We start from the raw sequence: 16,127 nt of genomic DNA, 5'->3' as shown, positions 1-16,127 counted from the left end.
AACAGGAGCATGCGCAGCTCATGAGCGACATGATTGGAGAAGTGTGGACTCGTAACCGCCGTCGCTGAGTTTGCTTTTTTTTTAATTCGCATTGTAATGTATTAATTTTTATTAAATGAAATGAAGTTTTTGAAATTCGTATTTTAATGTATTATTTTTTTTAAAATTCGTATGGATTTTGTAAATATTAAAAAAATGATGACGTGGCGCGCTTTAGGGCGCCCCACTGCTGGTGGGGAGCCCCATTGCTAATGCCCTTTATCTTATTTAGTTGAGACTTTTTCTCTCACACACATATATATAGAGATAGATTTTGGTGCCAATAATGTAGTACTACTACAAGATTGTAAATAATGCAATAATTGATTGTATATGTTTATCAAATTCACAGGTTTGATAGATTTCCATTTACGAAACAAAATTATTATAATGAGTATATAATATGTATATGATGTGGACAAACCATGCATCCATTTGGCCAGAAGAATCCAATAGAAATTGAAGTCCCACATGTGACTTTCTTTGTTTTTTTATTAAATACTTAAATAAATAAACATATCTATGTTAATATGTAGGTGAATATCATCCTGCCCCTTAGCCACCCTATTTCTTTAATATAAGTAGCAGACAATGATTGGATATTATGGTTTATTAGAATGGGCAATGTCTTTTTCCTATTTCAAAATAATTTACCCCATTTCATTTGTGAGTTTAATAGTAGTAAATGAGAAATTGAGAAGGGTTTATGTTTATCGTTGGTGGGCGGTGTAAGAGATTGAAAGGATCGTTACGGTATAGAATAGACACTAGTTTCTATGGTGAGTGGGACTCTCACTCTCTCTCCTCTGGTGCCTGTCTTTATAGTTATGTACATGAATATGTAATGTCATAATGCAAACGCTTTTTTCATTTGATAGTAGAGGCCAACAAAAAACAGTCCCCCCCCCCCTCCCCTGTCTCTGTGTTTAATCTGCTTTTCTCTCTGACTTATCTGACGTCCCACTACCCCTCTCTCTCTCTCTCTCTCTCTCTCTCTCTCTCCAATGATCTTATCTCCCCATCCAATTCTTGTGTTCCTCTCCTCAACCTAAACCATTTTTGGTAAAAACTAGAACCTCTGTCTTTTCACTTCTGAAGCTGAGGCCCCCTCTTCTGCTGCTTCAAGGTACCTTCCTTCTCTTCTAACTTCAGAGTTCAAACAAACCCTCCCTTTTTCCTTTTTCTACCTACTTCTTTTCCATGATTGGACTCTCTGTTTAACTGTTTTTTTTTTGTTTTTTATTCCATATATATATCCTCTTCTTGTTCTTTGATGATGGATCTGATTTTGGGTTTTGTTGAGGATGTGTTTGGTTTTGTTTGCTTTTTTCTGTAACAGAAATCTGATGCTGTGATATGACTTGTGATCTGGGAATTTCTTGTTGGATAGCTTCATTTTTTCCTCTATGGAAACCTCATAACTTTGATTCCTTTAAAGATGGTTTTATTTGTTTTGCGAGATGCAGCGCCTTTGTTTCCAACTAAAGCCTTTATTGAGTATGAATCTAGGGTTATTTTATCTCTTTATTTCGTGTGTCTGCACCAAGTAATTTTGGACAATGAATTAAGAATCCTTACTTCGAGCAAAATAAATAAATAGGGTTAAGGAAATCGGATATTATGGTACATATATAGCTCAAGTTTGTCATGTTGTAAGAATGTTGTAGTACTTGTAATTTGTAAACTACTATTTTACCTTGTATAACAGCATTACCTTTTGAAATTCTATTCCAATTTTGGTCTGTCAGTTACTACAAGTTAAAATAATATCTGCAGATTCTTACTCTTTCATTGTTTTTACATAATTGAATAGTCTTCAAAATGGATTATCATTTTGCTCTGAACTAAACTATCTCTTCCTTGTTCAGTTATATTGTAATCCCAGATTAGTACGGTTCCTCATATCCTGCTTCTCTCCTCGGAACGACTAATTCAATTTGCAATATAGGAGTGTTTGATTTGTTGGATTACAAATTCATTCTCCTTGTTTAATTGGATGAACTTGGAACTTAATCTCGAAAATGTAATGCAGAATTATTCTTACATTTAGAGTCTTGGCTTCCCTTTGATAAAAATTACTCTCAGTATTTGAAGGATTACATGACCAAATGATCTAAAAATTGATCAATCCATATATGCTAATATGGAATGTTAATGATAGAGAACTAACTCTCTTCCTTTCTCTCTAGCACCTCAACTGATTAGCTTAAGCATTCTTAATTTCAGGTGAGTGAGTAAACTAGGCGTTGGTTGAACCGAGCTATGATGCCTCCAAATATGAACATGGAATCCGAGGACGAATCCGAGGTGAGCAGCCAGGTCGCCTCCAACGCCTCCGTCTACTCCAAGGAAGAGAGCCGAAACACCTCATCCTGCCTCGATGACAGCTTCATCAACAAGCCCGTCACACTAGACCTCACCCTCGGCCTCAACGGCTCCCCTGAACCCGACCTCAAACCCCCCAGTGATGCCGTCGCCAACAACCCCCCTCCACCCTCCTCTCGAGTCTTCTCGTGCAACTACTGCCGCCGCAAGTTCTACAGCTCCCAGGCACTGGGAGGCCACCAGAACGCCCACAAGCGCGAGCGGACGCTCGCCAAGAGGGCCATGCGTATGGAGATGTTCTCTGACAGATACGCCAGCCTCGCCTCCCTCCCCCTCCACGGATCCGCCTTCCGGTCTCTAGGCATCCAGGCTCATGCTTCAATGCACCCGGAGCAGGGGATACGAGGCGGTGGTGGCGGTGCTAGGTTTATAGATCAAGGCTACTTCGGATTGCCACTCTGTATGGAGTACGAAGAAGGGGAGCTATCGTGGCCGGGAAGCTTCCGACAAATGGAGGGTCTCCGGGGGCATCCGGCCTTCGAATCGGGGCAGGGCTCGGATATGGCGGGCGGGGCGGCTCTGCCTCCGAGGAGAGAACATTCATCTCTTCCTGACCTAAACCTCAAACTTTGACAATTTTTTTGGCACTGGAGTTTTACATGTGATGCATAAATAATTGTACAAAGATTTGAGTGGTGGAGATGGTGATGATTTAGAGGTTGCAGCTTCAAACAGTGATTCTTGGTGTGGAGATGCTATAATTTGGTAGTTGGGATAAGAACACTAATATTGTACTATCACTCTAATGTCGACTATAATACTGCTGAAATTTCCATTTATATCTTTCTGTAATCCACTCAATTTGTACTCTTATTGAAGCATATCAAGATCAGGGTGATGTATTGAAGGAATAAGGAAATAATTTTTATATTTTAGAGTAAATCTTTTGAACTGGATGGCGTGTGTTTCGAATGCATTGTATAAATTGGTGGAAACCACATCAGAATGCTATACTTGTGGTCTCATATGGAATGAATTTAGGGTTCATTATAGTAGTACTAGTAACACGCAAGTTTGATATGCATGCTACTATTATCTATGGCTACTTTAAACCATTTCTAATGACTGTCAAACTGAAATAATCAGTTAAGCCTCATTTATGCATTTTTACAACTTACCTAGCCCGAATATCCTACGACTTATGCATATGATATCGAATTTAATATATTCCGTCAACTTGTTCAATCAAGTCATTCACATTATTCAAATAAGAGCACCCGCAACGCGGGCCGCCGGCGTTCCGCGTGCCGTTCCGTCGGAACGGTTTCGCCGCGGAACGCGTTGCGGCGCATGGTTTCGTCCCGGTTCCGTTCCCATTCCGTGCCGGGTGCCGACGGAACGAAACGCGGCACGGTCTGTGCCGCCACGCGCTTCGGCGACGTGGCGCTCCCCGCGGCGTGCGTGGGTCCCACTCGCCGGCCCGCGAGTGGGACACGTCACCTGCTGACGCAATAATTATTTTTAAAAAAAAATTTAATTTTTTTTATAACATTAATATTACCGTTTTTTTAACTTTTATTTTTATTTTTATTTTTATTTTTATTTTCTTTTTCTATAAATACTCCTACTTCATTCTCATTTCACATACAACCAACATCATTTCCTCTCCAATTTTCATATTGAATTGGGTTGGAAATAAAAATACAAAATGAAATTGAATGAATAGTAATTTAAAGAACGGTTAAGGAACGGATAAGAAACGGAGGGTTGCAGGTTCCGTTCCTTAGTTAAGGAATGGAGTAAATAAGTACAGTGGGGCCCTCAAATAGTGGTTTAAGGAACGGTATAGGAACAACGTTGTGGATGGCCTAAATACTCCAAATTTTATCTTCGTTATTTCTATTTTTATGATCAAGCTATTAATTAATTAAGAGGGAACATCATTTTTGGTCCACGAATTTTGCCAAAGTATCATTTTAGGTCCGTGAACTTTGAGTTAGTATCATTTGAGGTACTTTTTACTATTTCCAAGTTTTTTTGGAAGAAAATACCCTCAATACCTTAAAGTGTATATATTTTTAATAAATTTATCGTATACTCATAATTTTTTATAAATATCTTTACAATATATTTTTGAAAAATTTTCTAAATATAATTTGACCTTAAATATTATCACTTAATTTTGTGACATGCAAGTAAAATTGCTTCTTCAATTTTTTATATTAGTTTTTAAAAAAAATTGAATAAAGAACTTTCTTTAATAATAAAAAATTGAATAAAGATCTTTTTATAAATATCTTTACAATATATTTTTGACAAATTTTCTAAATATAATTTGACCTTCAATATTATCATTTAATTTTGTGACATGCAAGAAAAGATCTTTATTCAATTTTTTTATTATTAAAGAAAAGTTCTTTATTCAATTTAAAAAAAATTAATATAAAAAATTGAAGAAGCAATTTTACTTGCATGTCACAAAATTAAGTGATAATATTTAAGGTCAAATTATATTTAGAAAATTTGTCAAAAATATATTGTAAAGATATTTATAAAAAATTATGAGTATATGATAAATTTATTAAAGAGGAACATCATTTTTGGTCCACGAACTTTGCCAAAGTATCATTTTAGGTCCGTGAACTTTAAGTTAGTATCATTTGAGGTACTTTTTACTATTTCCAAGTTTTTTGGACGAAAATACCATCAATACCTTAAAGTGTATATATTTAATAAATTTATCATATACTCATATTTTTTTATAAATATCTTTACAATATATTTTTAACAAATTTTCTAAATATAATTTGACCTTAATTATTATCACTTAATTTTGTGACATGCAAGTAAAATTGCTTCTTCAATTTTATATTAATTATTTTTACAAATTGAATAAAGAACTTTCTTTAATAATAAAAAATTAAATAAAGATCTTTTTATAAATATCTTTACAATATATTTTTGACAAATTTTCTAAATATAATTTGACCTTCAATATTATCATTTAATTTTGTGAGAAAAGATTTATTCAATTTTTTATTATTAAAGAAAGTTCTTTATTCAATTCTTAAAAATAATTAATATAAAAATTGAAGAAGCAATTTTACTTGCATGTCACAAAATTAAGTGATAATATTTAAGGTCAAATTATATTTAGAAAATTTGTCAAAAATATATTGTAAATATATTTATAAAAAATTATGAGTATATGGTAAATTTATTAAAAATATATACACTTTAAGGTATTGAGGGTATTTTCGTCCAAAAAAAATTGGAAATAGTAAAATGTACATCCAATGATACTGACTCAAAGTTCACGGTCCTAAAATGATATTTTCAAAATTCACGGACCTAAAATGATACTTTGGCAAAGTTCGTGAACAAAAATGATGTTCCCTCATTAATTAATTACAAAGTGAACACATCCATTAATTGTCTATGACTGGATGGAAATAATTTTATATTAGTATTGTTAAATACTAATAATATGGCATCAAATTTATACATGATGAATTTAAAGCGAATGCAACCATTCTCAAATAGAAAAATAAAAGGATCAATAAAATATAACTTAACTTATCCTTCAACCACTTTGTATTAAAATCTATGATGATGAGTTGGAATAAATACTAATTTTACACTATTGAAAAGAGGGCAATTTCATTTAATGAGGAATATAAAAAAGTCGTGAGACACACTCTGGTGAAAGAAAAAAAGAAAAGGAGAAGACAGAGTATTATTTAATGAGACATTACATTATTATATATAGATGAATAACTGGGAGTATTTGGCAGTCAAGCAAAAGGTCATAAAAGTCATCCAGACAATGAGATATTAGGACCACTCGAAGCGTTAATTTGACTTACTCAAGGGGCATTTTAGGGTTTTCAGCCCTCCAACAAAACCAAATCATCCGCGTTGAAGACTTGAAAGTGTGAATACTCACAGAAAAAAAGAATTCAGCCGTTGCAACTTGCCAAATATATTATATACAGCGAGGAAGAGAGAGAGCAGTAGAGTCAATGCTCTAAAATTTCAACCAAGCCCTAAGATTCTTTTGAATTTTACGGAATTTGCTCCGTCTCTGTAAGTTTTCAGCTCTTTCTCTCTTCCAATCATTTTACTTTTTTTTTGGTTTCTGGTTTTGAGTTGGAAATGGAGAGAGAGCGAGATCATTCTGATGAGCTGTCAGGGGAGAAAAATAGGGATGGCCCGCATGAAAAAGCTCAGTTTTTTGATAAGGGTATTGATTTTCTTGGAGAAAAATCGCAAGATAAAATTAATTCGATCGGTGGTTTTGATGAAAAGGCTAAACGGGCTGGGAATTTAGGGAGTCAGGAGCTTACTCTTAGCTATCTCTGCGAAAATTCGAAACCGTTCTTTGAAAAAGATGCTTCGTTACTGAATTCTTTTGATAAATTTAGTGGTAGGTATAAGGGGAAAGAGATAGCGGCGGCTGAGGATCAAAATGAAGGGGAAAATAATGTTTGGGTGGAAAGGGATTTTCTTAGGTTGAACGAGAGCAGAGGGAATTCATCTAAGAGGGAGGCTGAGAATGCTGAAAATGATGCTGAGAATAGGGAGAAGAAGCCAAAGGTTGAGTCTTTGAACCTATCTTTGGCTCTTCCTGATGTTTCCCTGTCCTTGGCCGGGTCAAATCGTGTTCAGAATGGGGGGGATCTTCCCTCGAGATTGAGGCCTAGTAGGAGTGTTCAGTCATTGGGGCCGTCGTATAACAATATTACGCAGACGACTTACTCGAATGACTTTACAGCGGCCTCGCTTTCCTACTCGTATTCTCATCCCCATTCGCATAATCCTAGCTGCTCGCTTACTAGGAACTCGACTGAGAATTATGAATACTCGGGTGGAAGTCATAGGAGGGACTGTGATCAGATCTGGAATTGTGGGGAGGGAACTAATGGTTCTGTCCACAGCCGTTTTAGGCCGATTGGAGATGGCACTGTTGCATTTACCAATCATGTGGGTGGAGGAGGAGGGGCTGGGATGGGTAATCGCAATGGATTGAATAAGGATTCTAGTAACAATAGTCTTTATAGGACAGCTAGCTCTGAAAATCTTTCATTCTTCCCGTCTGAGCTGCCTGCCAGACCAGTGACAGATGGTCAGTTGGGTGATTCGAGGAGAAGAAACTTGGAGAACTTGAGAGATTCAGAAGATATAGATGTGGTGAAAGGGCGTAAGCTTTCACGACCTGAGAGAATTCTAAGAGAGATTGTTTCGGAGTCTGTTTCTGTCATGGCTCAGGTAATGCAGGAGCTCACCGATGAAATTGTTGAATCTGTTAAAGAGTACTTGAAGAATGTCATCGACAGTCCTGAGAGGAAAGATGAATTGGTGGCTTTCCAGAAGAGACTTGAGAGAAGATCCGACCTTAGCACCAACGAGACTCTCTCAAAGTGCCAAAAGAGCCAACTTGAAGTTTTGGTCGCGATTAAAATGGGACTAGGAAGCTTTTTACATAGCAAGAACCGACTCCCAGTATCTGAATTAGTTGAAATTTTCTTGCTTGAAAGGTGCCGGAACATAAACTGCAGGCGGTCATTACCTGTTGAGGATTGTGACTGCAAGATTTGCTCGACGAAAAAGGGATTTTGCAGTGAATGCATGTGCCCCGTGTGTTTGAATTTCGATTGTGCCAGCAACACGTGCAGTTGGGTTGGGTGTGATGCTTGTTCACATTGGTGTCATGCGGCCTGTGGCCTTCAAAGAAACCTCATAAAGCCCGGTCCCTGCTTGAAAGGGTCTTCGGGGGCAACCGAGATGCAATTTCACTGCCTTGGCTGCGGCCATGCTTCTGAGATGTTTGGGTTCGTTAAGGATGTCTTCATGTCTTGTGCCAAGGATTGGGGTTTAGAAACCCTGATCAAAGAGCTCGACTGTGTTAGGAAGGTCTTTGGAGGAAGCGAAGATCGCAAAGGAAAGGAGCTGCATATCAAGGCCGATGAGATGATCAGCAAACTTCGGAGCAATATCATTACTCCTCCAGAAGTCTGCAGTTCTATCTTTCAATTTTTTAACTGTGAGTTCTCAAACCTTTTCTTCCTGCTTGTCTGAGTCACTAATTATGCTCATTAAAGTCGTGCCAGTGATTTTTGGTTTTATGTTTCTCGAGTGCAATGTATTATGCGGCTGATTGGCCATTTAATGACTTGACTGATAACTGTTCTTTTCTGTAAAAAGATTCAAAATAGAAATCTTAGTTAGACCATATTGATATATTTTGAATTGTTGTATTCTGATGGGTCCAATACTTAGGATCAGAAGGCTTGGCTTGCTATGGTTATATGATTATAGTATTCGTGTTGTCTATTATGTCATGAAATTGTTTTAGTTTGGTTAGATATATGATTTATGATGTTGAACATGATTTACATTCATTGTCATCTATACGAATCGGTTTTTCTAGAGTATCGTTTCATTATTCAAATTGGTTGCCATTGTTAACAAAATACTTTTATTGATTATTTACAATGCTATTCCATTTGGAAAAGATAATACTATGAAGCAATCTGGATCATGAATGGTTTAGCACGTTCATCCCTTGTCATAACATTGAATTGGAAACTCTGAAACAAGACTGGCTTTCATCAATTTCTTCGTCTTTGATAGATTTCTTATGTACATTTTCGTGTTATTTGTTTCCATGGCAGCTGTGACTCAACGATGATTCCGATTTTTACTGTTTGCCTTTTTGCTTGCTTGAATGCAGCTGCAGATTCTCTCTTGGAAATGGGCGCTTCAAGCATGTCTTCGAAAGATTTAACTGATCAACCGAGCTTTGCAAAAGATGCTTCGAGTCTCCCACCCTCCAACGCTCTCGCTTCCTCACCATCTTTCTACAACATGAACTCCTCGCGCGGGCGGCAGGAGTCATCTCCCTTTGATCCTTACCACAACGACGTAAAAGCTCCTCCCATGAGTGACAAGATTGTTGAGGACGAATGGTCGGTCAAGCCCATAAAGAAGGACGGTTTTGACAGCTTGGCGAGCCTCGTGCGCATCAAGGAAGCCGAAGCCAGAATGTTCCAGAGCCGCGCTGATGAGGCGCGGACAGAGATCGAGAATTTCAGGCGGATGGTGAGGCTGAAGACCGAGAAGCTGGAAGAGGAGTATGCCGAGAAGCTAGCAAAGCTGTGTCTGCAGGAGACAGAGGAGAGGCGGAGGAAGAAGCTCGAGGAACTCAAGATGTTGGAGAATTCGCACTGCGATTACTACAAGATGAAGATCAGAATGCAGTCGGAGATCTCTGGATTGCTCAAGAGAATGGAAGCAACGAAGCAACAGTTGGTTTAAGTATTGTTTCCCTATATTAGGCTCAGATGCTCTGTTTTGTTTTGGAAGAAACCAAGATTTTTGAATACTCTGTTTCAACTTATGTTTTGTTTGTATGATTTCGAACACCAAATTGTTTAATGATCAAGCAATTGTGACAGAGAAAGCCTACTTTCCTTCCCTTCATCTAGGAAATAGTACTACCATTTTATATGCGAAACTACATATTAATACAATACTATTATTTTAACAACTCTATGAATATTCCTTTCATTTATTTGCACAATACAATATTTAAACTCCCATATAGTACAAATCAATCATTCCTACAACAAACAATCACTCACAAATCACCAATACACATGATACCAAATCATGAAAAAGATTTTTTTTTAAAAGTAAAAATGGCTCATGCATAACGAGCAAGAGAGACAGAAAAATTGACAGAGATGCCGAAAAGCAGAATGCAGAGGGCAAGAAAGTTGATGAGACGCCCCTCGTTTTGGTGTTGCAGCCTCATGAGAGTGGCTTTCTCCATGAGCCCCGTCAAGGCTGTGGCGATGGCCATGAAGAGGAGAGCTTGGCCACCATTGACATGCCACGGGGCGATCATTGCCTTTGAATGCGAGGGGGAGCTCCGAGGCAAAAAGACAGCGAGTCCAACCAACCACTGCCATAAGGAATATACTAGTTTCACTCTCGTGCGATGCAAGAAACTAGTAAACAATGAATCATAGATAGATAGATAGATACATACCTGAGCGCAGAAGAGAGTAAAGGTGCCGATACCAATCCAAGAATGCAAGCTATACATGTCGGTGAGGCCGACTTGATCGTGATATTTGAAGGCAGCATGCAACCCCACAATCCCTAACACCATAGCCACCAAGTGGAAGAAGAGATGAACAAATTTCCTTACTTGCCACTCTGCTTTAACAGTCTTGTACGCCATCATAGCTGAAAATAGACACAATTGATTCATCGAAGCTGTTTCATAATAGGTATATATACAGAATTTGTTGGTTTGGATTGTTTTATTCATACCTTCACCAGCCATGAATATGAACCCAAAGAACATGAGGAAAGGATGAACCTGCACGAACAAACATTAATTGGAAACAAACATGTATGTGACTGAGAATGAAGAAGAAGAGGGCGAGGACGTACGTTGAAGACGCGACGGGCGTCATCTGAATCAAGGTCGAGGCCCTCGCGATAGTGGAGCAGCCACACCAGCATGAGAATGGTTGCTAGTATGCCAAAGAAGTGAGCCACCACGGTAAGACCCGAGGCTGAACTATGATACCTACCCCTATCACGCTCAACGTCCATTTTCGAACAAACTATTTGAGGCTCAATATGAAACAAAAATGCTACAAACAAATATTTCTTATTGTGCACAATTTTCTCTGAGCCTAAACTTATGGAGTATATTTATAGGGAGTGAATAGAACTTAATATGCAGCAATTAATCAACTTTGGACAAGTTGCTTGTGTTGCTGGTTTGGCATATTTGCTTGGGGAGAATGACTTTATACTTTAGCAAGGGATAATGAAAAGTTGTCTGAGTAAACCAGGTAATTAAAGCTTTTTCTGTTTGGATTTATAGAGTTTTCTAGATTCCAAGCAAAAATGACTTCTTTTTCTTTGTAAAATATGCATGTGTATTCGCTCCATTGGAAAGGGATGATGATTCTCTGTTATTAAATTATACAGTTGTGTTAAGTTTCCAGAGGATTGAATCATGTTTAATGAGCTAGTGTTTTTGGTGAAAAGTTGAATGATGATTCGTACAGTAGCAATATGTGTTGTTGAGTGGTGATTTGCTGCCAATCAACAAATTGCAGAAATAGATGTCATAATGTGAAGAAAATAGGAGATAGAAACATTACATATTCTTGTTGTGATATGATATTGAATAATTTTGTTTCAAAACCAATAAATCCAGACAAATAAAAAGCAACAAGTGAGTTAATATACAATGTAAAGATTCCGTGTTCGACAATTATCCTCACTTCAATATATCCCACATAAAAGGAGCACAACGCAAAAGTCGCTCTTTGAAAATCTGATTCTACAATCTACAAGACTACAACATGAGAGAGAGAGAGAGAGAGACCCGCAACTAAGCATCCTCTGAAAAGCAGCCTATGTGAAAAGCCTGGATGAGACTGAGGTTGCATTTTTCAGTAGTCGAGTTCTTTGACGTACTTGTACCAGAAGTGAAGCAGTAAAGGCGCTTCACGGGAGGCAATACCAACCCCGATTGTTTGTCCATTGCTAGTAGCTTCCCACACTTGCTGCACAGTCGTAATCACCAGAAACTCACTACTAGGAAAATACTCTTCCACGAGGAAGAAAGAAAGAGTGTAGGAATATTTACCTGCACACCTTCACAAACAGTGTTTGATAACTGCAAACCCAGTGCTGCAACAAAATGAAAAATGTAATTTTAAACCTTAAACACCTTCAAGTATTTAGTTATGGATGAAATAAGAGTACCAGCAAAAGCTGCAAGGCCATTTTTGGATGGGCGGAGATAAAGAACTGCAGAGCCATAGAAGCATGTTCCTGCAGGAACAATTTATCAAGAAGATAATTTCAGTATCCAAATGTACTGGGAATGGGTAGACGTCAGTGCTGAAAGCCCTCTTACCGAGACGTGCCTAAATACATGATGTGTTGAAAAACCTCGTGCATGCAAATGGCTGCCACCCTTCAAAAGAAATTTAACAGTAATGCATCAGATATAAGTTGAAATTCAGACTGGGTATGAAAAAAACAACTCTTAAACATAAAACTCAGGAAATAAGCAATATTATTAACAGGAAGACTAACAAAAACATCTAGCAGTAGGCGCTCATACCAGAAACATTTCAAGTGAAAGCTGGGCTTTCTCCCATTGTTACTTCAATAAACTACTATTAAACTACAGTATCTAGCAGACTATCACAACAAAGCCTTTATCTCCTTCCTTATATGTTCACGATAATGAGCCTCTTAAGGCACAAAACATAACTGCAAAGGCAGTTCACTGAAGCCTTCGCCAGAAGCAAGGAAAACCGCTTCAAGCAATATAGTTAATGATTAGTGGAATAAGAAAATAAAGCACGTTCAAGCATAGCTTAATAAGTCACCTCATCAGGTGAAAAGAAAGCTACTGCATCAGGATCCACAGATCCTGCTGTGTGTAATGATACTACTGCTCTGAAAACTGAGGGGAGAAGTAACTCGATCACAGCAGCTTTATCTGCAGCATGCATTTCTGGACGTTCTCTCCATTTGCTTGCGCTTGGGAAGCTAAGATCTTTTGTTGACTCAGTGGGGCTTTCATTTGCCGAAGAGGGCAATGATGATGCCCTCTTTAACCACTCCATCCGCTGGTAAGTACATGCTTGCAGATTTGGAACTTCTTTCTCCAGATGAGACAGCATATCACTCACGGTTTTTAAATCACCAATCTCTTCATAAGATATTGGCAGAGGACTGCAGTGCTTCTTTGTTGCTGGTTCGAAAACAGAATCGTCGGCAAGGTGCGGGAAAAATTGCCTCTTTTGATCTGTGAACGCCTTAAGTGCCAGCCTATGCAAAACCACAAATAAACAAATACTTATGACAAATATATTGAACTCTGTTAGAGAGATATACATTCACATATAAGCATGAATGTTTAGTTTTCAATTAATTGAAATTTGAAACCCATCCAATCCAGATTAAAATTATACTAAGAGACAAGAGCAATCAATTTACCCAGTACAATATAACTATGTCATATTTAAGGTTATACTTTTAATGGCGTCAATTGAAATGATTTGCATAAATTATTGTGCTACAAGGGTAACATGAACGAGTGAGCACCAATCTGATTAAAATCAGAAACATGTGTTTAAAGAAGAGTGTCACAAGCATCCAATATAAATTTTCAGGATACTGCTCTAGGATACCTGCAGTCCCAATTGTTATCTGCACTTTATTCCTAGTCAGAGTAAATATCCATGGATAACAGCATTTCGAATTGGATTAACTGTCTGCCTTGATCTGTAATATGCAGGTCAGATAGCGGAACAGGCCAAGATATCTAAAGCTAGCCCAGGTTGGGGTTGCTGCATATCCTTTTCTTTAGGCATGCCCAGCAATAGCCAACTTTTGGCACCTTTAGCTTCAGTATCAAATAAGCATACCTGGTTCGGTCAACAGCAGATGCACCAGCCTGGCCAGCAAGTTGCCGCTTCCATGCGTAGGCAACAACAGCTCCATCTGGACAGACCAGAGGCATGTGGAGACCCCAAGAATTACTACGTGAACGGAGAGAGTCATTTAATACACCAGATTCCTCCAGCTGTCTTCCTAACAAACACAAAATCATATCATGTGAAATCACATTTTATGACCACAAACAGTGAGAAATTTTCCCTCCGTGCAGATTGAGATAAAAGGGAAGACCCACAGAGAAAAAAATGTTATAAGCTGGTTCACAAAATATGTCAAATTTTGCATTATGAAGTCCATATCAAAATGCACCAAATATGCAGCAATCAAAAAGAAAGGTGAAAGAGCAACAAAAACAAGATATATACAACAGGTTTGTATAATCCAAGCCCATCAAACCATAGGAAATACCCATCAAATTTTAAAGTTTTTCCATGACTTCATTGACTACCAACATGGATCAAAAAGGTTAGCAAACATTTCAAAATGGAGTTTGGTGTACAAGAAATTGAAGTATTACTACTATGATTATAACTAATTGGGCTGCAGCTTTATATCTCAGCTCCTATGATACAACATCCAGAAACTACTATTTAAGGTTCCTCAATGGCTCAATCTACAGAGCCTGAGAAAAGCACACTAACACTAGATAATAAAAACATGTGATATACTATTAAACTTTCACAAGAAACAATCATAAGGAAAACACAAATGAAAGATTCATACAATGATCACATCTAATTTCCCTGAGTATATCCGTGTCATACATTACAATCCATCTTTATTTCAACCAAAATTTAAGCTAACTAACAATTGGCCATTTGTGCATAAATATCATTCGCATTCCTTATGCTAGCGGGTGAAATTACAACTATCACACCAAAATGCCCAAAATCACACCCCAACTCAAGCTTTCTACCAAGTTTTGTGAATGTGAGCAATCAATTCCAATTACACACAATTAATAGTAGGTTCAAACAAAATTCAACAAACTTGTATAAATGAAATCATGGATGCATATAGACGTTATGTGAGTATACTGACCAATCGCGCGGAGATTCACGAGGTATTGGCGCATTAGGGATTCTTCTTTGAGGATTAAGTTCAAACACTTGGCAGAATATTGGCGATGAGGCTTCTCGGCCACGAAGAATAAGGCTTCCAGCAACCGGTCGGCCCCGAGCCGCACATCGGCAATAAGCCGTCCAGCTTGGCCGAGTTGCTCCAGCGCTTGCGCCACCTGCTTGGGCGGGGCATTTCCCGCCGGTGGTGGAGCAGCTGGCTGCTGCATTTAGTTCGAATTTTGGGATTTTGAAATTGGAACTGATTCCTACTTCTCCGATGAGGAAATTGATCCCATCAAAGATCGCTGCTAATCAAATCAGGGGTTTGGGCTGCATTTTATTTCGATATTTTATACTAATGAAACTCTCCGAGAAATAATAAAAGAGCAAATTCATCTTTTTAATTTAATATTACTAGTGGGAGTATAGTGTTTAATCGGTCACAAATCATCTACTACTAATCTTAACGAATGTTATAGCAATTAAATAGGAATACACGTATTTTTATGAGGCCCAAACTTTCCTCCAAGCAATCAGATAAATGGAAGCCCGTTATAGTAATATTGGCCCATACCTAAGGCCCAGTCAGTTGTAATTGAAAATTCCATTTTGAGTTCATTCGACTCTATCCTAAATAAAACAAATGGTGTCTAGATAAATTAAGATGTTTTAACAACCTAAAACTTGTTTAGTTGGCTTGACTTATTTACAGTCTACTTTATATGAAAATTGACGACATCCCGGAGAGAGTAATTAAGAATTGTGAACCATTATCAATCCTAATTTAAAAGGCGGTAGAATGAAATATTCAATCTTATGAGATGATTATAAATCCACTGATTAAAAATTGAATACGATAATACAGTGATGGAGACTGAGATCCACTAATTATATTCATGCAATCTCTCTCTCTCATTATACAAGCATATATAAACCAATACTAGTGTGACAGTCTCTAATTTCAAGATTAAGAGAATCCACATCGGAGAGTAGGCTCCGTCCGTCCGTGCCGCTGGCAAGGACACGCTTGTCCGCCGCTGAGCTCTTGCCGCTAGCACGGACGTGTTCTTAGCTAAGAGCACGTCCGTGCCAGCTAGCAGGGCGACGTGACACGTTTCTATTGGCCGTTGGTATTTTCTTTTTCTTTTTAAAAAAATCGAAAATAATACCAAAATTAAAAATATATATTTTTTT

The 16,127-nt window shown here is 37.8% G+C and overlaps 4 protein-coding genes across 5 annotated transcripts; 2 read left to right on the top strand and 2 right to left on the bottom strand.

Moving 5' to 3' along the window:
- The first annotated feature begins 949 nt into the window (after positions 1-949).
- On the top strand, positions 950-3,203 carry LOC121772180 (zinc finger protein 4-like). 2 transcript variants are annotated; one of them, XM_042169181.1, is made up of 2 exons: positions 950-1,165; positions 2,266-3,203. In XM_042169181.1, the coding sequence occupies exon 2, from the start codon at positions 2,302-2,304 to the stop codon at positions 2,995-2,997; it is 696 nt and encodes a 231-aa protein (XP_042025115.1). In that variant the 5' UTR covers positions 950-1,165; positions 2,266-2,301; the 3' UTR covers positions 2,998-3,203. The 2 variants fall into 2 exon arrangements, with proteins under 2 accessions (XP_042025115.1, XP_042025116.1); XM_042169182.1 differs by lacking the exon at positions 950-1,165 and adding an exon at positions 1,203-1,536.
- Positions 3,204-6,321: 3,118 nt separating this feature from the next.
- LOC121771752 (protein OBERON 3-like) lies at positions 6,322-9,826 on the top strand. The gene is made up of 2 exons (XM_042168615.1): positions 6,322-8,407; positions 9,098-9,826. The coding sequence occupies exons 1-2, from the start codon at positions 6,520-6,522 to the stop codon at positions 9,679-9,681; spliced, it is 2,472 nt and encodes an 823-aa protein (XP_042024549.1). The 5' UTR covers positions 6,322-6,519; the 3' UTR covers positions 9,682-9,826.
- A 75-nt stretch (positions 9,827-9,901) lies between these two features.
- Positions 9,902-11,068, bottom strand: LOC121771753 (probable transmembrane ascorbate ferrireductase 3). The gene is made up of 4 exons (XM_042168617.1): positions 10,828-11,068; positions 10,705-10,753; positions 10,418-10,617; positions 9,902-10,330 (listed from the first exon to the last, which is right to left on the bottom strand). The coding sequence occupies exons 1-4, from the start codon at positions 10,990-10,992 to the stop codon at positions 10,070-10,072; spliced, it is 675 nt and encodes a 224-aa protein (XP_042024551.1). The 5' UTR covers positions 10,993-11,068; the 3' UTR covers positions 9,902-10,069.
- Positions 11,069-11,613: 545 nt separating this feature from the next.
- LOC121769928 (mediator of RNA polymerase II transcription subunit 27-like) lies at positions 11,614-15,334 on the bottom strand. Its single transcript, XM_042166713.1, has 7 exons — positions 14,914-15,334; positions 13,842-14,007; positions 12,798-13,242; positions 12,317-12,376; positions 12,163-12,231; positions 12,044-12,087; positions 11,614-11,960 (listed from the first exon to the last, which is right to left on the bottom strand). The coding sequence occupies exons 1-7, from the start codon at positions 15,158-15,160 to the stop codon at positions 11,786-11,788; spliced, it is 1,206 nt and encodes a 401-aa protein (XP_042022647.1). The 5' UTR covers positions 15,161-15,334; the 3' UTR covers positions 11,614-11,785.
- Between the last annotated feature and the right edge of the window lie 793 nt (positions 15,335-16,127).

This window comes from Salvia splendens, chromosome 16 (genome assembly GCF_004379255.2).
Source record: "Salvia splendens isolate huo1 chromosome 16, SspV2, whole genome shotgun sequence".
NCBI classification, from domain to species: domain Eukaryota; kingdom Viridiplantae; phylum Streptophyta; class Magnoliopsida; order Lamiales; family Lamiaceae; genus Salvia; species Salvia splendens.
This window is presented reverse-complemented; position numbering and strand designations above follow the sequence as displayed.

Excerpts from the sequence above, each read along its gene's own strand:
- LOC121772180 (XM_042169181.1), top strand. The coding sequence starts at position 2,302 with ATGATGCCTCCAAATATGAACATGGAATCCGAGGACGAATCCGAGGTG.
- LOC121771753 (XM_042168617.1), bottom strand. The coding sequence starts at position 10,992 with ATGGACGTTGAGCGTGATAGGGGTAGGTATCATAGTTCAGCCTCGGGT. Across the intron at positions 10,754-10,827 it reads ACGCCCGTCGCGTCTTCAAC|GTTCATCCTTTCCTCATGTT; the intron begins GTACGTCCTCGC and ends TTGTTCGTGCAG. Across the intron at positions 10,618-10,704 it reads CATATTCATGGCTGGTGAAG|CTATGATGGCGTACAAGACT; the intron begins GTATGAATAAAA and ends GTCTATTTTCAG.
- LOC121771752 (XM_042168615.1), top strand. The coding sequence starts at position 6,520 with ATGGAGAGAGAGCGAGATCATTCTGATGAGCTGTCAGGGGAGAAAAAT. Across the intron at positions 8,408-9,097 it reads TATCTTTCAATTTTTTAACT|CTGCAGATTCTCTCTTGGAA; the intron begins GTGAGTTCTCAA and ends GCTTGAATGCAG.
- LOC121769928 (XM_042166713.1), bottom strand. The coding sequence starts at position 15,160 with ATGCAGCAGCCAGCTGCTCCACCACCGGCGGGAAATGCCCCGCCCAAG. Across the intron at positions 13,243-13,841 it reads TCTGCTGTTGACCGAACCAG|GCTGGCACTTAAGGCGTTCA; the intron begins GTATGCTTATTT and ends GGTTTTGCATAG. Across the intron at positions 12,088-12,162 it reads TGGCCTTGCAGCTTTTGCTG|CACTGGGTTTGCAGTTATCA; the intron begins GTACTCTTATTT and ends ATTTTGTTGCAG.